The 19,186-nt window shown below is 46.4% G+C and overlaps 1 protein-coding gene across 1 annotated transcript in view; it reads right to left on the bottom strand.

Annotated features, from left to right (window-relative positions):
* The window catches only part of LOC140482771 (thrombospondin-2-like), a 71,573-nt gene that overhangs the window by 11,782 nt on the left and 40,605 nt on the right, over positions 1-19,186 (bottom strand). Inside the window, exons 13-19 of the mRNA XM_072580372.1 lie at positions 17,801-18,019; positions 13,614-13,721; positions 13,334-13,493; positions 11,388-11,506; positions 9,297-9,531; positions 7,017-7,244; positions 5,674-5,945 (exon numbers count right to left, since the gene is read on the bottom strand). Coding sequence (XP_072436473.1) covers positions 5,674-5,945; positions 7,017-7,244; positions 9,297-9,531; positions 11,388-11,506; positions 13,334-13,493; positions 13,614-13,721; positions 17,801-18,019 — 1,341 coding nt within the window. The remainder of the gene's footprint in view (positions 1-5,673; positions 5,946-7,016; positions 7,245-9,296; positions 9,532-11,387; positions 11,507-13,333; positions 13,494-13,613; positions 13,722-17,800; positions 18,020-19,186) is intronic.

Genomic DNA, 19,186 nt, shown 5'->3' on the forward strand with positions numbered 1-19,186 from the left:
ACTCTGGTTTCGGTTACAGTTAAGTTGGTTACTCCTATGATATTACTTCCCGTGATGCTTCTCTCCCATGATGCTTATCTCCTGGCTATATTCGGTCATCCAGAGCTTTCCTGATTGGCCCACGTTAACAACCCCAATCAAGGATCTCATAATAAACAAGATCCAGCTGGTTCCAATCACCAGAGATCAAAGGCTATGGAAAGAAAGTGGGGTCAGTGGTTGAAATGGACAGTCTGCCATGGTCATATTGGCTTGAAGGACTGAATGGCCTCCTCTTGTTCCTGGTTTCTTTGGTTCCCTTTCCCCCAATATTTGTTGATATTTCAGTAAGTGATTCTATTGTCTGCTCTAATGGTGTGCCCTAACTGTCTTCGATGTTATGCACTAATTTGCCCTTTTCTCCCCAATGGGCTGCGGTGGATATATGGAATGCCCTCCTGTACTTCCCACATTTTGAATAAGCCTTTAGCTTATCGATGGTTCCATGGAAAGAATGCAGATAACACAGTCTATCACCTCAGCGTTCTTTTCCGAAGATTCAAGTTGGGTTTCTTCGATGTTAACCATTTATTAGCCAGTCTGTAGATCATGGCTCAAATGCACCTTTATTCTAGTTGCCTGCCTTGGCTCTGTATCCCTTTATAAACATCCCCAACAAAGACAGATTGCAGCCAATCCTATCCTACCCACAGCTGACACTGAATCATTGTCACAAGCTTTCTAGGGAAGCTGGTAGGAACTCTTGCCGATATGGGGTGAGGGAGGGGGGACATGACTCCAATGGAATCTAATTCAGCTCAGAGTTTGTGCTGAAGCAAAGGCTCTGGGAGTCCAATGATTACATGAACCCAGATGTCATGGCTTCAAATTTCACCTCAATGCCAATGTCTAGCACTAAGTTTAGCACATGTCGCAATTTGTGGGTTGGCACCAGATGAATGACCGAGACATCTGCTGCCTTGTCATAAAAGTCCAATTTGTTGATGGATTTGGCCCCTCCTTAGCCAGTCTGGCCTCAGTCCCACACCATCTGGTCGTCTCCCATGGCAACTCAAAATGAACACAAGAACTGGGAGCTAGGGTAGGCCATTCTGGGAGCTAGGGTAGGCCATTCTGTCCCTTCAGCATCCTTCACAATTCACTTAGACTGCAGCTGATCTGATAGTGGCCTCAACTTTCACCTCTCTGCCTGCCCCCATAAACCTTGACAGCCTCGGCTGATCAGAAATCTAACTCAGCCTTGAATAGATTTAGTGACTATCCTCCACCGTGCTCTGCCAAACAGAATTCCAAAGGAATACGACCCCCTGAGAGAACAAGTTCCTCCTCATCTGTTAAGTGGAAGACCTCTAATATTTAATTTTAGTCCCTTTCACATCTCTTTAGCGCAAACCCTGTCAAATCCCCTCACGATCTTATATACCTCAATAAAGTGACCCCTCATGGTCTTTACTCCTGTGGCTACAGACCCTACCAGTTCAACCTCTCCTCATAAGACAACCCTTTCATCCCAAGAATCAGTTCTGTGAGCCTTCTTTGAACCGTGACACCTTTAATTAATACCAAAATTCTCCAAGGTAATCCAGGTGTCCGATATTACTACAGTAACATTTCCACAACTTTTATATTCTATTCCCCTTGCAATAAATGCCACATCCCATCTGCCTTCCTAAGCAGTAGCTGTTCCTGCACACTAACGTTGTGTGATTCATGTACCAGGTAATGGTGGTAATGTCACTGGAATAGCTAAAGACACAGACTAATATTCTGGGGACATGGGTTCAAATCCCATCACAATGTGTGAATTTAATAAAAATTTGGAATTAAGAGCTAATCTATTAGCAATTGTTATAAAATCCCACCTGGCTCACTAGCGCCCTTAAGAGAAGGAAATCTGCCATCCTTATCCAGTCTGACTGATATATGACCCTTTACTGCCCAATGGGCAATAAATGCTGACCTAGCCAGTGATGGCCATGTCCAATTCTCAAATGAAACCAAAAGGTTACAGATCCCATTGTACGGCACAGGCTGCCTTGCTGGTTTCTGACACACAGTCTTGAAATAAATTGTAACAGTGGACCTCTGTCCTTGCAGTCAGACTGGCTTTACATTATAATACAGGTTAAGTCTACTCAGTGACTGGCCATGTGTTTACTCAAATAGTTACACCAACTAGCTCTGTACACAGTAAAGCCCTCCTGTCATTGGATGAACTTTCTCCATTGAAACCCTGACAGTGAAAGGCTGTTTTCCTTTCTGATAAGTTTATTTTTTAAATAGAGTCACCTTTTGAGTGTATCTACATGTGCTGAAATAACAAATAGAATAGAATTAGATTTAGAATATCCTCTATTGTCACATTTACTCAAGTACGGAAATACAGGAGTACAGTGAAAAGTTTACAATGTCACCCACCTTAGGTACAAAGTACCTAGCTACAAATCTTAGAAACAAAATACAGATATAAAGGGAAAAAGAAAGGGAAAAAAAAATTACTTTACTCAGTTGTACTTATATCTATGGAGCAACTTTAACATAGAAACTTCCTAAGGAGTGAGGCAGAATGAGTGAGAGACAGAGGGAGTGAGAGAGCAATAGAAAGAGCAAACAAGAGTAGAGAGAGTGAATAAGAGACAGCGTGAGTGTGAGAGAGAGCACGTGAGAGATAGATAAGCATGCACGCACCAAATCAAAGCCACATGAGCAATAGCATGAGTGATACAGAGAGTGTGAGAAAAAGAGAGGGATGTCAGGGAAGGGATTCCAAAGCTTGGACCTTTGGCAGGCAAAGCTAACCGAGATGATTAAAATCAGGGGAGCTAAGCTGGGCAGATCTAAGCTGCAGTGATCTCAAAGGTTTGTACAACTGGAAGAGGAGACAGAGTTAGGGAAGAGGGGAGGCCAGAGGCAAAATCAAAAACAAGGTTTAGAATGCGAAGTTTGAGGCACTACCAGACCATGGAGGAACCAAGTTAAACCAGCACCAATCAGGGGTCCGCGAGAGTGATGAGGGATTGGGGCAGGTTTCACACTCAGACAGGCTGGACCCATTCCACTCACTGCCCCCAAATCCCCTCCAGCCTTGGATTGGGTGAAGACATAATCTACTGGTGATGGTGGCACACGGGCTGGAAGACACTCACCGGGCAATATCAGCTAAAGCCCTCAGTAATCAGGGTGAATGTAAGAGGCTTCAAGATGCATCTATCGTCTGGGCAGTATCTCTTCAATCAAATAAAGAGTACCAGTCCATGGAAATTAGCCTGAGGAAAGCTACATCTGCTCCTGAAACGTACATGAACCGAGAGGAACCACTGGCCCTTGGTCTCTCTCATGTCAAGAAAGCCAGACTATAGTTGCTGCTTTTTGCCATTGAGCTCACAAGCAACTCTCCCCCAAGTCTCTATAATTGACCCGCCCTTTGATGGTGTTGCCCCCCCCCCCCATTCAGATGCTCAGCAGACCTTGTCCTTCCTTCTGCTTTTAGCTGGTGACATGGAAGGGCCTGAGGCAGCACAGATACAAGTGACAGGATGCGCAGCGTCACAGTGAAAGGTGGTTTCTCAGACTGACTACACAATGGGGTTGAAAGGAGTGGATACTGGGACCACTGCCTGTCTTAAACAAAAACTGACCAATCCAGGCTTGGCTGGACGGGGTACAATGTCAAACCTTGTAAATGATTCAGAACTTGGGCAGAGTATGAAGTTTGTGGAGGGCAGTGACAAACTCTTGAGAACATGTGGATGGGGTGGTGGATACATAGCTGGTATCATTCAACGCAGAGATGGGTAAGATGATTCAGTTTGGTAGATATCATGCAGAAAGACAAGAGTACAATTCTATTAAGGTTTCAGAAACAAAAGGACCCCGAGGTATCTGTGAACAAAGCAACGAGGTGGTAGTGCAGGTGAGGTGGTAATTAAAAAGACAGACAGCATTGGGGAGGAGGGGGGCATGTAAAAAAGTTTACAGAAAGAACTTGAGGCAAGGGGTTTCAGTTCTGTGGATAGGGCAGATGGGGTTGTTCTTGGAGAACGTCGAGAGAACTTCTGAATCACGAAGGATCAGCACAAAGCAGAGAGAAATTACTCCCCCTGGAGGAAGGATTAAGAACCAGAGGATACTGAAGGTGATAGGAAAAAGGAGCAACAGTGGTTGGAGGATGAACCTGATCACAGAGTGAGTGGTTCGAGTGTGGGAAACCACTCTTACAGCGATCGAGAGAGAAACACGTCTTTGATAAAGGGAACGGGACCAGAAACCAAAATATTAAAATGGCAGGGAGACGGGAACAGGAAGGGGAAATGGACTATCTCCTGTGGACAGCCAGCACAGACATGATGGGCAAATGACCTCCTTCTGACTTAAACAACAAATGAGTCAAGGTTCCTAGTCCATGATTGTACAAACGTGCACTGGACTTCACCCCCAAGTGTGCACACACACACACACCAACACAGACACACACATACACACACATAAACACAGATACATGCTGACAGACAGACACAAACACAGATACACATGCACACACACATACCGACACACACAGGCATAAACAGACACACAGATACATACTGACAGACAGACAGACACAGACACATATCAACAGACTGACACACATACTGACAGACACAAACACAGATACACATACACACACACATCACATACTGACAGACACACACCGACAGAAACATACACACACCAACACAAACAGACACACACATAAATACTGACAGACAGACACACACACACACACACACACACACTTAGACAAGCACACATCACATACTGACAGACACACACACCGACAGAAACACACACACACACAAACACAGACACACAGATGCACAAACACACACTGACAGACACTCATACCAGCAGACACACAGACAGACAGACACACACACGAATGAAGTACTGTAGGCTCTAAACAGGAGTTTGTACAAAGTGTAACATTGCTTCCTCTCCTTTGTATTCCTTCACTGACCCTGGCTGCCATTCACATTCCCTGAGAGTTGGATTTATGGACAAAGACCAAAACAAATAGGTGGACGATGCAAACCCTGCTCCCACATTTCCCCAGAGCTGGTGCTCACCAAAGGGAAGGCTACAGGGTGACCTGTCGGTGGGTTGCTCGGGGTAAAATGTTAGATATTTTCATTTGACTTGTGGAGAAATTTGAAATCAAGAGCCTCAAAAAATAATAAATCGAAGGAGGAATTCAGGAGAAATATTGTTGCAGATTGTAATTAAAAGGTGGAACCCACAACCACCAGGGAGAGACAGTGAGGCCAATGGTGTCTAAGTTAGTGAAGGAATGGAATAGAATGGAATGGATATGTAGACTGGATTAAATGCAGCCAGGTGAAAAGGTGCTCATGCAGTGTATAAGGACCAATGGGGACCTGTTTTTGTATTTACTCTTTCACAGGATGTTGGCATCACCAGGCCAGTATTTATTGTGCATTCCTGTGTGCCCTGTAGACAGCGATAGTGAGTCCCCTTTTTGCTGCAGTCCATATGGTGGAGGGACAGCCCCAGAGCTAGACCCAAGCGGCCTACTGACCTCCTTCTGTATATTCGATGCAAAGTAACTGCCTGCTGAGACAGAACTGGAGTGTAAAGGGAGGCCGGGGTCATCCAATGTCACTCGGTGGGTCTTACCTGTCCAGGGGTATTGCCGGTATGCCACAGGGCATTCCGCAGATGCTCTCCACGGCCAGTGGTGGAGTTCACCACCTTCAGGGAGACTCCAGCGTAACCGTGAGCTCGGGACGGCTTCTCCTCCCAGTAGGTCTGGGTGACCTGCTTCCACATCACCACGTAGAAGCGGCTGCTGGACTGGTAACCGAACACAAACCCAGCATAGTCATCATCACGGTCCGTGTTGACGTAGAAGGTGCCACTGAAGTCGATAGCGTTGAACTCATCGAAACCTGTGGATTAGCAAGAGACAGGTTTCCCCTCAGTGCATTCACAATTCAGGAGGCCACACAGATCATCTCACCTCAGCTCACTCACTCTGCTCACTCACTCTCACACTATGGTCAGTGTTTATTACCCATTCCTTGTTACCTCATGAACTGCAACATCACAGTATTGGTACTCCACAGCGTGGGCCAAAATTTAGGTTGTGGGGTGGAGTGGGGGAATTTCTACTTGGCATTATGTCAGCAACACACACACCACAGAAAAACACACACACCACAGACAAACACACACACACACACACACACACACACACACACACACACACACAACAGACAAACACACACACACAGACACAGACAAAATCACACACACACACTGACTCAAAAACACACACCACACACACAACCATAAACACCACACACCCACATGAAAACACACCCACACAAACCCTCAGGCTGGGCTGCAGTGGGAAGATAATTGATCAGAAACTATCAATCACATCTCACAACACAAGTGTAGTTCAGTGTAATGTGTTTACAGCAAAAGACAGTACCCAGGTGAATCACTGAGTTTAGGTGTCTGGGCGTTAGAGCTTCCGATAGCATGCTTACTACTCAACAGCAGGGAGTGGAGAGGGTGGGGGGGACTGGTGGTCAGTACAGTGTGAAGGTGGTGTTAGTAAATGGAACACAGCCCCAGGTCATGAAGAACGTTTCAATGGTGCTTCCTGCATAATGGGGAGAGTCTGGTAAGGGTGAAGGTGGGAGGGAGGGAAGGGTCAGGATAAAGACAGATAATGCCTCGGAAAATGCCCAGTGGGCCTTTCCTTTGGCGCTCATTGCTAATACAAACTTGGCAATTAGTGCTCAGCTCCATCAACTGCCTCATTAGAAGCATCGTTAAAAAGTGTTGCGCTCCACAGCCTTCATGTGCCTCATGTGACTGATACTACACAGAACTCCACCCACCATGTGCTCCCCAGTCACCTTGGCACATACAAAGTGAATGAGACAGGCCTCAGGCCTCACCACCATGACGGGGTGGGCACCTCAGACTGGCTCCTCAGTGCTGCTTACCAACGGCTAGGCCAGGATCAGAGTTGGCTGTCTGCAGCAGCTCCTTGCCCTGGTTACGCACCACCCAGTTCGGATCGATCTGTGTTGTCCCCTTTGGGTCAAGGTGAACCATCTGGAACTTCCTCAGGTCGGTCTGGCTAATGGCATTGTTCTCAGGACACACGTCAAAAATGTCTGGGATGTTGTCGTTGTCAAAGTCATCCTTACACGCGTCTCCTCTGCCATCACCTGCCAGGAACATTCAAAAGCGGTTAACTCCTGTAGCTCCCCCTCCAGAGCACTGTGTTCGAGAAGAGACGGAGGTACTGTTTTCACTCACAGGACACTCAGCCAAGGGGACAGATTTTGGGGAATCAGCAAAGGAGCCAGTGGTTAGCTGAAAAAACTGGGCCAGATTTTCCAAGGAGTGACGACGGTGCTCCTGACACATTACATTCAGAAGGCACTCTGAGTTTCTGACAGGAGATTCAGGTCAGGGCTCCTTCAGAGGGGTGGAGCTCGACTCTAAATCTGACAGATCGCTCACTGTGCAGAACAGTCAGGGGAAGGTAAACCATGGCCCACTGTGTCACATCACAGTACTCAGTCACCACCTTCTGTTACTGAACTCACTGAGATACGTGATTTGGGTGTGAATATAGGATGTATGGTTAGTCAGTTTGCAGATGACACCAAAATTGGAGGGGCAGTGGACAGCGAAGGTTACCTCAGAGTACAACGGGATCTTGATCAGATGGGCCAATGGGCCAAGGGAGTGGCAGATAGAGGCAATTCAGGGCAGGACTTATACACTTGATGGTAGGGTCCTGGGAAGTATTGATGAACAAAAAGACCTTGGCGTGCAGGTTCATAGCTCCTTGAAAGTGGAGTTGCAAGTAGATAGGATAGTGAAGGTGGTGTTTGGTATGCTTTCCTTTATTGGTCCGAGTAGTGAGTACAGGAGTTGGGAGGTCATGTTGCAGCTGTATAGGACACTGGTAAGACCATCTTTGAAATATTGCGTGTAATTCTGATCTCTCTGCTATAGGAAGGATGTTGTGAAACTTGAAAGGGCTCAGAAAAGATTTACAAGGATATTTGCCAGGGTTGGAGATTTTGAGCTATAGGAAGAGGCTGGATAGGCTGGGGTTGTTTTCCCTGGAGCGTCGGAGGCTGAGGGGTGACCTTATAGAGGTTTATAAAGTCATGAAGGGCATTGTAGGGTAAATAGCCAAGGTCTTTTCGCTGGGTTGAGGGAGTCCAAAAGTAGAGGGCATAGGTTAAAAGTGAAAGGGGAAAGATTTAAAAGGGACGTAAGGGGCAACTTTTTCACACAGAGGGTGGTGCGTGTATGGAACGAGCTGCCAGAGGAAGTGGTGGAGGCTGGTACAATTGCAGCATTTAAAAGGCATCTGGATGGGTATATGAATAGGAAGGGTTTGGAGGGATATGGGCCGGGTGCTGGCAGATGGGACTAGATTGGGTTGGGATATCTGGTCGGCATGGACGGGTTGGACCGAAGGGTCTGTTTCAGTGCTGGACATCTCTATGACTCTAAGTATCTAGCACCACAAACTGCCAACTTGACAGCCTCTGTGAAAGATTAAGTAAGTCAGGTAAGGGTGATGTTAGGGCACAAAGTGGGTAGGGGGCCCAAGGCACATGCCAGTGGATAAAAGGGCCAGGTGAGTGACAGACTGTTTAGCGTAGGTAGGAGTAGGCGGGAATATTATTGAAATGGTGATATACATCAACAAGTGTCGATGTATGAAGGGGTCTGGGTGTTCTTGTATGCCAGTCATTGCAAGTGGGTAGGCAGGTACAGCAAACAAGTGGTATATTGGCCTTTATTGCAAGAAACTTTGAGTTCAGAAAGTCGGGAGGTCTCACTACAGTTATACAGGACTTTGGGAAGTCTAGGACCAGGGAACATAGTCTGAGATTGCAGAGTACACCACTTAGATATGAACTGAGGAAACATCTCTTCACTCAGTGTGTAATCAGCCTGTGGAATTTGGTGCCACAAGTGGCTGTAGAGGCTGGCTCACTGTGCATGTTCAAAAAAGGAATTGTTTAATTTTTACATATTAAAGACATTAAAGGATATGGGGAGAAAGTGGGAATATGGCGTTGAGATAGAAGATCAGCCATGACCATACTGATTGGCAGAGCAGACCTAGAGGGCCAAATGGCCTATTCCTGCTCCTAGTTTCCCTGTTTCTACAGTATCAGTCTTCCACCACCACCATTCCTGAGACCATCACTGGGTTCATTAGCGGATCGATAAAGAGGAACGCTCACCATCAGCATCGAGTTGGTCAGGGTTGGGGACAAGGCGGCAGTTGTCCCTCCCATCAGGGATGCCATCGTTGTCATCGTCAGGGTCACAGGCGTCTCCTTGACCATCCTTGTCGTGGTCGGCCTGGTTGGAATTGGCGACGTATGGGCAGTTGTCCAGGTTGTTCTGGTGCCCATCTTCATCGATATCCTGATTGTCATCACACTGGTCACCCACCAGGTCAGAATCAGAGTCTTCCTGCAGGGCAAAAGCACATGGAAGATCTTTATGACGCAAACAAGAAAGACTTGCATTTGTATAGTGCCCTTGACAACTTCAGAGTTGTCCCAGAGCACATTGCTGAGGTGTGGCCCCTGTTGCAATGTGTCAAATGTTTCACAGCAAATTCCATAAACAGATTTAGGGACAAACACAGAAATTGCTGGAGAAACTCAGCAGGTCTGGCAGCATCTGCATAGAGAGAAAGCAGAGCTAACTTTTCGGGTCCGGTGACCCTTCTTCAGAACTGGTTTTAGGGATATTGGTTGAGGAATATATATTGGCCAGAGCTCCCCTGCTCTTCTCCCGTCAGATCTTTTACTCCTGCCTGAGAAGGTGGGTCAGCTTAACAACTCGTCCATCATGACAGCATCCCTGTTCTTGCAGCACCCCCTCAGATCAGCACAGGAGGCTCAGCCTATGGAGAGAGCCAGGGCCCGGGGACAGGAGAATACAGACCCCGTGACTTTCTGACTTAGACAACAGTGTGCTGTCAGCTGAATGCAAGCGAGGAAGGAATCGGAGGGAGTGAAGGACACTGGGATAGCAGTAAAGTGGATTCACTGTCTTCGAGATGGGAGCATTGTTCATACCCCCAGCATCACACCCCACCCCCAAACATACACTGTGAGCCCATCTTGAAATAGAAGACTGGAGCCAAGCGCTACATGTTAGGTGGTGGCATAGTGGTAATGTCACTGGACAAGTAATCCAGACCTGTGGGCAGGGCTCTGGTGACAGGAGTAGAACTCCCAGCATGGTAGATGGTGAAATCTGAATTAAACTCTTTTTAAAATGACAGGCTCCTGTCAATTTTACTGTCGTAAAAATCCATCTGGTTCCTCCTTTAGGGAAGGAAATCTTCCATTCTTAGCTGGTCTGGCCTACATGTGACTCCAGACCCACACCGATGTAGTTGCCACTTAACAACCCTCTGAGACAGGTAATAAATGGTGGGATTCACATGCCATGAACGACTAAGTACCCAACAGAGCACAGCCCAGCCAATCAAGTGCTTTCTCAGTGGTACCATCACTTGTGTAATGTCCGAAAAGCAGCAGCAAAATCCCGCAGACAGCAAGGACCAAGCCTCGAGACATGCTGAGGGAAAGCAGAGCGGGCACAACTCGGAATTACAGGTCAACCCTGTTAAGCACTGAAGAGAACTTAACTTGATTCCAGCCAAGTCATAGCTGATACCCATTACACTGTCCATAACCATCAGACTGCCAACAGACAACACCCTGCCAATGGACACTCCCCTGCCATCACCACCTCCCTACCAACGGACACCCATTGTCATCAGACACCCCTGCCAATGGATACCCTCCTGCCAATGGACACCCCACTGCCAACGGACACCCCCCACCAACGGACATCCCCCTGCCAATGGACACACCCCTGCTTACGGACACCACCCGCCAACTGACATCCCACTGCCAACGGACATTCCCCTACCAATGGACATCCCACTGCCAATGGACATCCCACTGCCAATGGACACCCACCTACCAACGGGCATCCACTGCCAATGGACACCCCACTGCTAGTGGACACGCCCCTGTCAATGGACACCCCACTGCCAATGGACATCCCACTGCCAATGGACATCCCACTGCCAATGGACACCCACCTACCAACGGGCATCCACTGCCAATGGACACCCCACTGCTAGTGGACACCCCACTGCTAGTGGACACCTCATTGACAATGGACACCCCACTGCCAATGGACACGCTCCTGCCAACGGTCATCCCACTGACAATGGACACCCCACTACCAACGGACAGCCCCCTGCTAAGCTAGGCACAACAGCGGCATCTGTTACTTCTTACCTGGTCGGGGTTATGCATAAGCGGACAATTATCACACATATCTCCAACCCCATCCTGATCAGTGTCCCTCTGATCAGTGTTGTAAACAGAAGGGCAGTTGTCATTATCATTCAGGATATCTGTTGATATTGGAACAAAATAATTATAAGATAGCAATGATGGAACACGTCAACGTAATGATTAAATCAGCTTTAGGTTTTAATGTAACTTGATGCTCCAAATTTCTCGAATCTTCCCTTTGGTCTAAAATCCCTCATTCCTGGAGCCATTCCTGTAAATCTCCTTTGAATTCTCTCCTGGACTTTTACATAAACAGTTGCCCTGAAGCGAACACACTACCCCAAGTGATGTCTGACCACTGATTTGTAGCAATATAGCATTATTTCCTAAGAAACCAAGAAAGTTCTAACTGGGTTAGATTGAGTGGTGATTTTTTTTTAGATTAGATTCCCTACAGTGTGGAAACAGGCCCTTTGGCCCAACAAGTCCACACCGACCCTCCGAAGAGTAACCCTCCCAGTCCCATTTCCCTCTGACTAATGCACCTAACACTATGGGCAACTTAGCATGGCGAATTCACCCTGACCTGCACATCTTTGGACTGTGGGAGGAAACTGGAGCACTGACAGGGAGAATGTGCAAACTCCACACTGACAGTCGCCCAAGGCTGGAATCGAACCTGAGACCCTGGTGCTGTGAGGCAACAGTGTTACCAACTGAGCCACCATGCTGCCCCATTGTATTGAGGTATTCAAAATTATGAACTATTTTGACAGGGTAAAGAAGGATGTTATGTCCTCACTAGTTGGTATGTCAGTAACTAAGGGTCATAATTTCAAAACTGTCAGCAATAGAGCTGGAGTGAGATGGGGAGTAACTACTTTACTCAGAGAATTGTTAGGATTTGACCACGTTGCACGGGAGAGTGGTGGAGGTTGAGGTTTCAAAAGAGAGCTGGCTATACATTTGAAAGGTGATGGGGGTTACGGAGACAGGGCTGGAGAATGGGAGGAGCTGGGGCTGCTCTTTCAGGAGCTGTTACAGACACAATGAGCCAATTGGCTCTTACTATGAAAACTCTACGATTCTATGTGATCCCCTCTCACAGCAGATCCCACACCAAACTTCCCATGCTCCCGGTGCTCAGCATTCAACAGAATCACACAGCACAGGCACAGGCTATTCAGCCCAGTTCATCCTGACCCTGTGAGTATGCTGCACACAAGCTGTCTGCCAACCTACTTCAAGCACCTCTCCAAGTATTCCCTTCCAATCCTCTCTCCCTCACGCACGTATTCCCACTTCCCCTTAAATGCATCGCTGTAATTTGCCTCAGCTACTCCTCAGCTCAAATCACCCTCGTCTCTGGGTAAAGGAGGAGCTTCTGAATTCTCCCTTTTTGAACACTTTATTGGAAGGCAAAATAACATAAAATTATACATAGCAAGCACAGTCTACAGCAGTGATCAGTGGAGGCTGGGATGTTAAATGTCTTCAAGGCAGAGATTGATAAATTGTTATTCTCACAAGGAATTAAGGGCTACGGTGAGAGTGCGGGTAAATGGTGTTGAAATGCCCATCAGCCAGGATTGAATGGCGAGTGGACTCGATGGGCCGAATGGCCTTACTTCCACTCCGATGTCTTATGTTTCTTAATACTAGAGACTGATATGCATTGACTCCAGCTTTAATCTCCTACAAACATGGGAAAATGTACTTTCTGTTCACCTGATCAACTTCGGAGGCCAGTTCAAACAGGCTGGCGTTTTCCTTTCTCTAACAGACATTGTGGATGGTAATAATCCCTCAATTACTTGGACCCATTCTCACCACAATCCCCCCCCCACCTCCCCCGCCAAGGGCTGAATTACAAAGTGGAATTGAGAACCCTCTGACGGTCACTCCTGCTGGGCAGGTGAACTGGCCCATCTCTTAGCACAACTCACCGTCTCCGTCAATGTCAACTGAACAGGCATCACCTTCCCCATCCCCGTCAGTGTCGATCTGCGCTGGGTTGTGGTCGTAAGGACAATTGTCGCAACGATCACCCACATCGTCCTTATCATAATCAAACTGCTGTGGGTTATAGAGGAGAGGGCAATTGTCCTACAAAAAAAATAAGGAAAACCATCAAAGGATTACCTGTGCGGATTCAAGTCACGCAGGTGGATAGGTTATGACAGACTTTATTGGTGGGTGAAGCAAAAAGCAGCTTCCGGAACTCACCCTCTCGTCATTTCTGCCATCGTTATCGTCATCTTTGTCGCAAGCATCGCCCACTCCATCCCTGTCAAAGTCCTCTTGTCCAGAGTTGGGCAGGTGAGGGCAGTTATCCTGTTTGGGAGATTAAAACAAAGCGGAAGTTACAGGAGTGTCAGGGGCGGAGGTTGTATTCACAGACAGAACCCTTATCGCGAAGGGTGTGATTCCTTTTCAAACGCAGTTGGGGAATTGCCCACACCATGTCTTGTTTTGAGTTATCCAAGTCCTGAAGTTCTGCAGGGCTGATTTCCAATTTGCCCAAACTGTTCCAGAAAGTTCTGCGAGAAATACTGCTTTTAAAAAAAAACAGTGCCTTAGCAACTATTTATTGCAAGAGTTTTCTTTATCTGTCTGGCCTACTCTGATAAGTTTTCCAGCACTGACGACATCTGAATGGATGACTATTACTGCTATTATCTGCAATGATTTGACTGGAGGGGGCTCTGGTACAAGACACAGCTACAGTTCATCTGTCAGAAAGCATGACAGAGATCCCTCCTTCCTCAGACAAAAGATCCAATGGCAAAGCCATTTCTCATTCTCAAGGAAATGGGTCAACTGTGTTAATTTTCTATGGATTACCACAACAGTGAATCCTTTCCTTCCAACTCCTTCTTCCACAGCTGATGTCTGTCTGACTGCAGTAACCTTAAAGTTCAGAGATTAATGCTGTTTCGTAACAACAAATTAGCATCAGGCAGTCAGCGATGGCACCAGCAAACTCGTTTTACTTTTAAATTCTCTGTCGGCAACATTACCTTCGCTGGCAAAATTAGCATTTCTTACCCATCCCTAGTAGCCCTGGATACCACTGAGTTGCAGGTCAATCACCTCCTGGAGCCACAGATAAATCTAGAGAGGGTGAGCCTGGGCAGATTCACTTCACTGATGGGTGTCAAAGAAACCCGGTTCAATTTTTAACAGCAGTCTAACATCTCCATGATCCCAGCTTTTCGTTTCCAGTTTTTAATACTTAAGCTGGAAGAAACTATGCTCAGGGCAGAGTTCATAGAAATCGAACACTCGGGGGAGGTCAGTGCTCTGAGGCTGGAATTGGAGTTGGAACTGGAAAAAGTCTGCTCTAATCTCCCTCATACTCACTCGCATCATCACAGACAGAATTCATATGTGAGAACATCAAAGTCTAAGGTCACCGCAGTGCACCATGTGCATTAAAATGGAAAGAATTAAGAGACACAGGAATTCATTATCACAGACTCTCTATAATGCAGAAAGAGGCCATTCAGCCAATCAAGTCTGTACTGACCCTGCAAAAACTATCCCACTCCATCCCTATAATCTTAGACTGTGGGAGGAAGCCCGAGCAGACAATGTGCAGACCCCATGCAGACAGTTGCCCAAGGCCATGGGTCCCGAGCACTGTGAGGTAGCAGTGCTAACCATTATGCCACACTGCCATTCTCTCATTTTGCTGGTAACACTGTCAGCATTAACTTCACATTCTACTACTAAACTAGAGACGTTAAACATGCTTGAATAAATCCCATGCTTGCAAGAGAAAAGGTGAGAGGTGGATAGAGAAGGAGTCAGTGGGAGGCATGCAGTGACTCAGAGCACAAGAGAGACAGCTACAGTGACAATAACGGATCAGTGAGAGACAGACAGAGGGGGCAAAGGAGACAGAAACAAAAACAGAGGTATTGACAAACACAGCTGACAGAGAGAGACAGTGCTAAAAAAGGAGGGAGAGTAAGAGTGATAAAGTAGGGGAGAGGGCAGATGAGAGATAAACGAACAGAGTGAGAGACACAGAGGAAGAAAGAAAGAGAGACAGTCATAATCACTAACAGGTGAAAGATCGAGTGGGGAATATTTTCCTTCCAAACATGCTTGTGTATCAGTTTTGCTTTTCCTGACGTAATTGTTGGGTGGAAGATTTCTGCCTGGAGGAAGCTGGCTGGAAGATTCTCCAGCGACATGACTGGCGTCAAACCTCTCCATTCAAAATGTGGAACATATCTGGAGCCTATTCTCACCCACATGATAGCTCCAGGATGGTGGATTCTCTTTCTAGTTTTCCAGCTCTGGACTCATTTCTTTTTCCCTCTGGAAACAAGATTGTCGGACGATTTGTTTAAAATAAAAAAGATAAATGATCTTTTTTGGAATTGTCCCACGTGAAGCTGGATCAGGGTCACAGGCTGTGTGCACGTCATGGGTCAGTAAAAAATGTTCACTGTCAAATCAGCGTGTCTCAATGTCTGACCCCGAGATTAACCTGCGATTCCAAAATACACACCAAGTGTCTCACTGATTCAAACACTGACCACGTGATGTATCACTGGCCACTTGAGCCTTGGTGTCACTTTGTTTGAATAGTTGTACCATATCAGATTGCTGTGTGTGTAATTCTGCCATTCTGATGGATTGGTGCAAAACTGTACAGTACAAGAGGAGGACATTCTGCCCAACAGGTCTTTCCTGGTGTTTCTGCTCCAAACAAGCTTCTCCCAGACCCGTCTTCATCGAAACCCATCAATACATCCTTCTATTCCTTTCTCCTTCAATCCTTTATTTAACTTTACCTTGCATGCATCTATCCTACATGAGCAGGTCAGGGGCTGGACCCCTGTAGTGAGTAACTTCCTGGCTTCCGAAAAGCTGTCTATCATCTACAAGGCCCAAGTCAGGAGTGTGATGGAATACTCCCCACTTGCCTGGATGGGTGCAGCTCCAACAACACTCAAGAGGCTTCACACCACCCAGGACAAAGCAGCCCGCCTGATTGGCACCACATCCACAAACATCCACACCCTCCACCTGTTACTGATGCTCAGTAGAGTAATGTGTACCATCTACAAGACGCACCACAGAATCTTCTAAGCTCACGACCACTTCCATCTAGAAGGACAAGGGCAACAGATACATAGGAATACCAACCCTTGCAAGTTCACCTCTCAGCCACTCACCGTCCTGACCTCAGAATATATCGCCATTCTGGGTGAAAATCCTGGAATTCCCTCCCTGACGGCATTGTGGCTTCCGTACCGCAGTAGTTCATGAAGACAGCTCACATTCTCATTAGCAGTTAGGAATGGACAATAAGTGGTGGGCCAGCCAGTGATGTCCATATCCCATCATTAAATAATCAAAAAAATACCAATCCACTCAACTGCTCCTTGTAATGGCTTGCCTCACATTCTAACCACTCTGAGTATTCTCCAGAATTCCTTATAGGATTTACAAATTCGTAATGGGATTTATGAGTGACTATTGTGTCTATAATCACAAACTCTGATTCCCCCACCACATGGAGACATCTTCTCTATTCTTACCCTATCAAGCTCCTTCAGAATTTAAACACCTCCCTGAGATCAACTTCCTTGCAGGGAAATTAGCTGTAGCCTGTTCACTTTCTCCTGACTTTTATAACCATTCAGTTCTGCGATCAAAATTGGAAACCAGCTTTGCACTTTCTCCAGGTGCTCTATGCCCTTCTTGTCCAATGGAGGTTCAGCATTCCACATGCAGTCGAACCAGAATTAGATACAACTCCAAAGTAACTTCACTTTTCAATTCTATCTCTCTCTAGAAATGAACTCAAGAGTTTTGTTTGCACTTTTTTTAATGGTCCTTCCTACCATGTCTTTGGAAACAATCATTTGTATATCTATATCCCCAGATCTTTTCTTCCTCTATCAGTTGCTTCCCATTGGCCAATAACCAGGGGGCATTGATTTAAAGGAAGGTTAACAGGAGAGTTGAAGAGAATTTTCTTTCACCCTGAAGGTGGAGGTAGAGTCAGAGTCACTGCCTGAAAAAGACGGTTGAGTCACAAACCCTCATAGTTAGTCAGCAGTGTTTAGTCGTTCACTCATGTTGTCAGAACCTCAGGGCTATGGGCTAAGAGCTGGGGAAAAGAAGCTGAAAAATGGGATTAGTACAGTCAGACCTTTGTTAATTGGCATGGATATGATGGGCCAAATGACCTACTTCTGTGCTGTAAACATTGATGTGTCTACACTATTAGATTCTTATCATCCTTCAGAGGTGACGACCTCAATCTTCCTTTCAAAGGAAGTAAACCACTGCACACTGAAGGATATCAAAATTCACAGGAGCTCCACTCTGCATGTTTATTGACACCTACCTCTCGTATTCTGAATGCCCTGTGTTACCCATGTCCTTACCTTCTTACAGTGGTACGTAGCATTGGCTGTGCAAGCCAGCTCCTCATTGGGCCAGCCATCCAAGTCAGAATCTTCTCCACAAACAATGCCATCTCCAGCATACCCGATCCGACAACTGCACTTGTACAGGGGGTCACTGAAGAGACCCAGGTAGATACACCTGGCATATTTGTGGCAGTTATGGGACTTATCCTTGCATGGGTTATGGGGCTCACAGACCTGCGGGAACAAACACACCAGGGTCACAGTAACAGCCACAACCTGAACCGAGATATTGAGCGAGTACAATGTCCCTCAGTGAGAAAGTGAGGACTGCAGATGCTGGAGATCAGAGTCAAAAAGTGTGGTGCTGGAAAAGCACAGCTGGTCAGGAATGATGAAGGAATCATGCTCAAAACGTCGACTCTCCTGCTCCTCAGATGCTGCCTGGCCGGCTGTGCTTTTCCAGCACCACAATTTTTGACAATGTCCCTCAGGCACTTCACAGGAGCAATAACAGACAAAATCCAACACTGATCCACACAAGGAACATATTAGGTCAAGGGTATCAGCCAATTGATGAAAGGTAAGATTTGTGGAGCTTCTAAGACTCAGAATGAGGGTGTGAAGTGGATAGGTTCATAGAGAGGACTCCAGTGCTCACTGCCTGAAGTTACCATTTTCACCCAATAGGTAGATCTAGCAAACCTACACCATCCTGCAGCCATACTATTCCTAACGCTTATGTACAATGCTAGAGGCAGATGGAGGGAACACACTATCCTCAGAAATTAATTTCTTTTTGGCATGAAATACATCAGTTGAGTAAAGACTGAAAGAAAGAAGTTGCGTTTGTGTAGCACCTCCCCTCAGTTCAGCACTACCTGAGGATTTCACAGTCAGTGAGGTACTTTTTGAAGATGTTGTAATGTGATGCATGTGGTAGCCGTCTTTCACCCAGCAAACTCCCACAAACAGCAATGTGAATATGAGCAGCTAATCTGCTTTTGAAATACTGGTTGAGAGATAAATACTCATCCCTGTTCTTCTTGGAAGTGGAGACGAAAAGGTCTTTTAAGTTCACCTCAGAAGCCTCAATTTTAATATCCCATCTGAAAGACAGCCATTCCGATTGTACAGCAGTCACACGCATCGGACATAACTATAGAGTGTCGGTATGGGTCACATGTTCACATCTCCATGGTGAGACTTGAGACTATAACCTTCAGCCCGAGAACTGCAACCATCGAACCAAGGCTAACACATTGAGGGAGAGTTCCTGTTTGTGCTGCCAATAGTGCATTGGTCAATTAACCATGAATCTGTCTGTCTGCTTTTCATTCTCATTTTAAGTTGTTCGTACTTATTTTATCCATATCGTGATCAAGGCTCAGTAAATTCGGGCTT

This window comes from Chiloscyllium punctatum, chromosome 11, assembly GCF_047496795.1.
Source record: "Chiloscyllium punctatum isolate Juve2018m chromosome 11, sChiPun1.3, whole genome shotgun sequence".
In the NCBI taxonomy this organism is placed as follows: domain Eukaryota; kingdom Metazoa; phylum Chordata; class Chondrichthyes; order Orectolobiformes; family Hemiscylliidae; genus Chiloscyllium; species Chiloscyllium punctatum.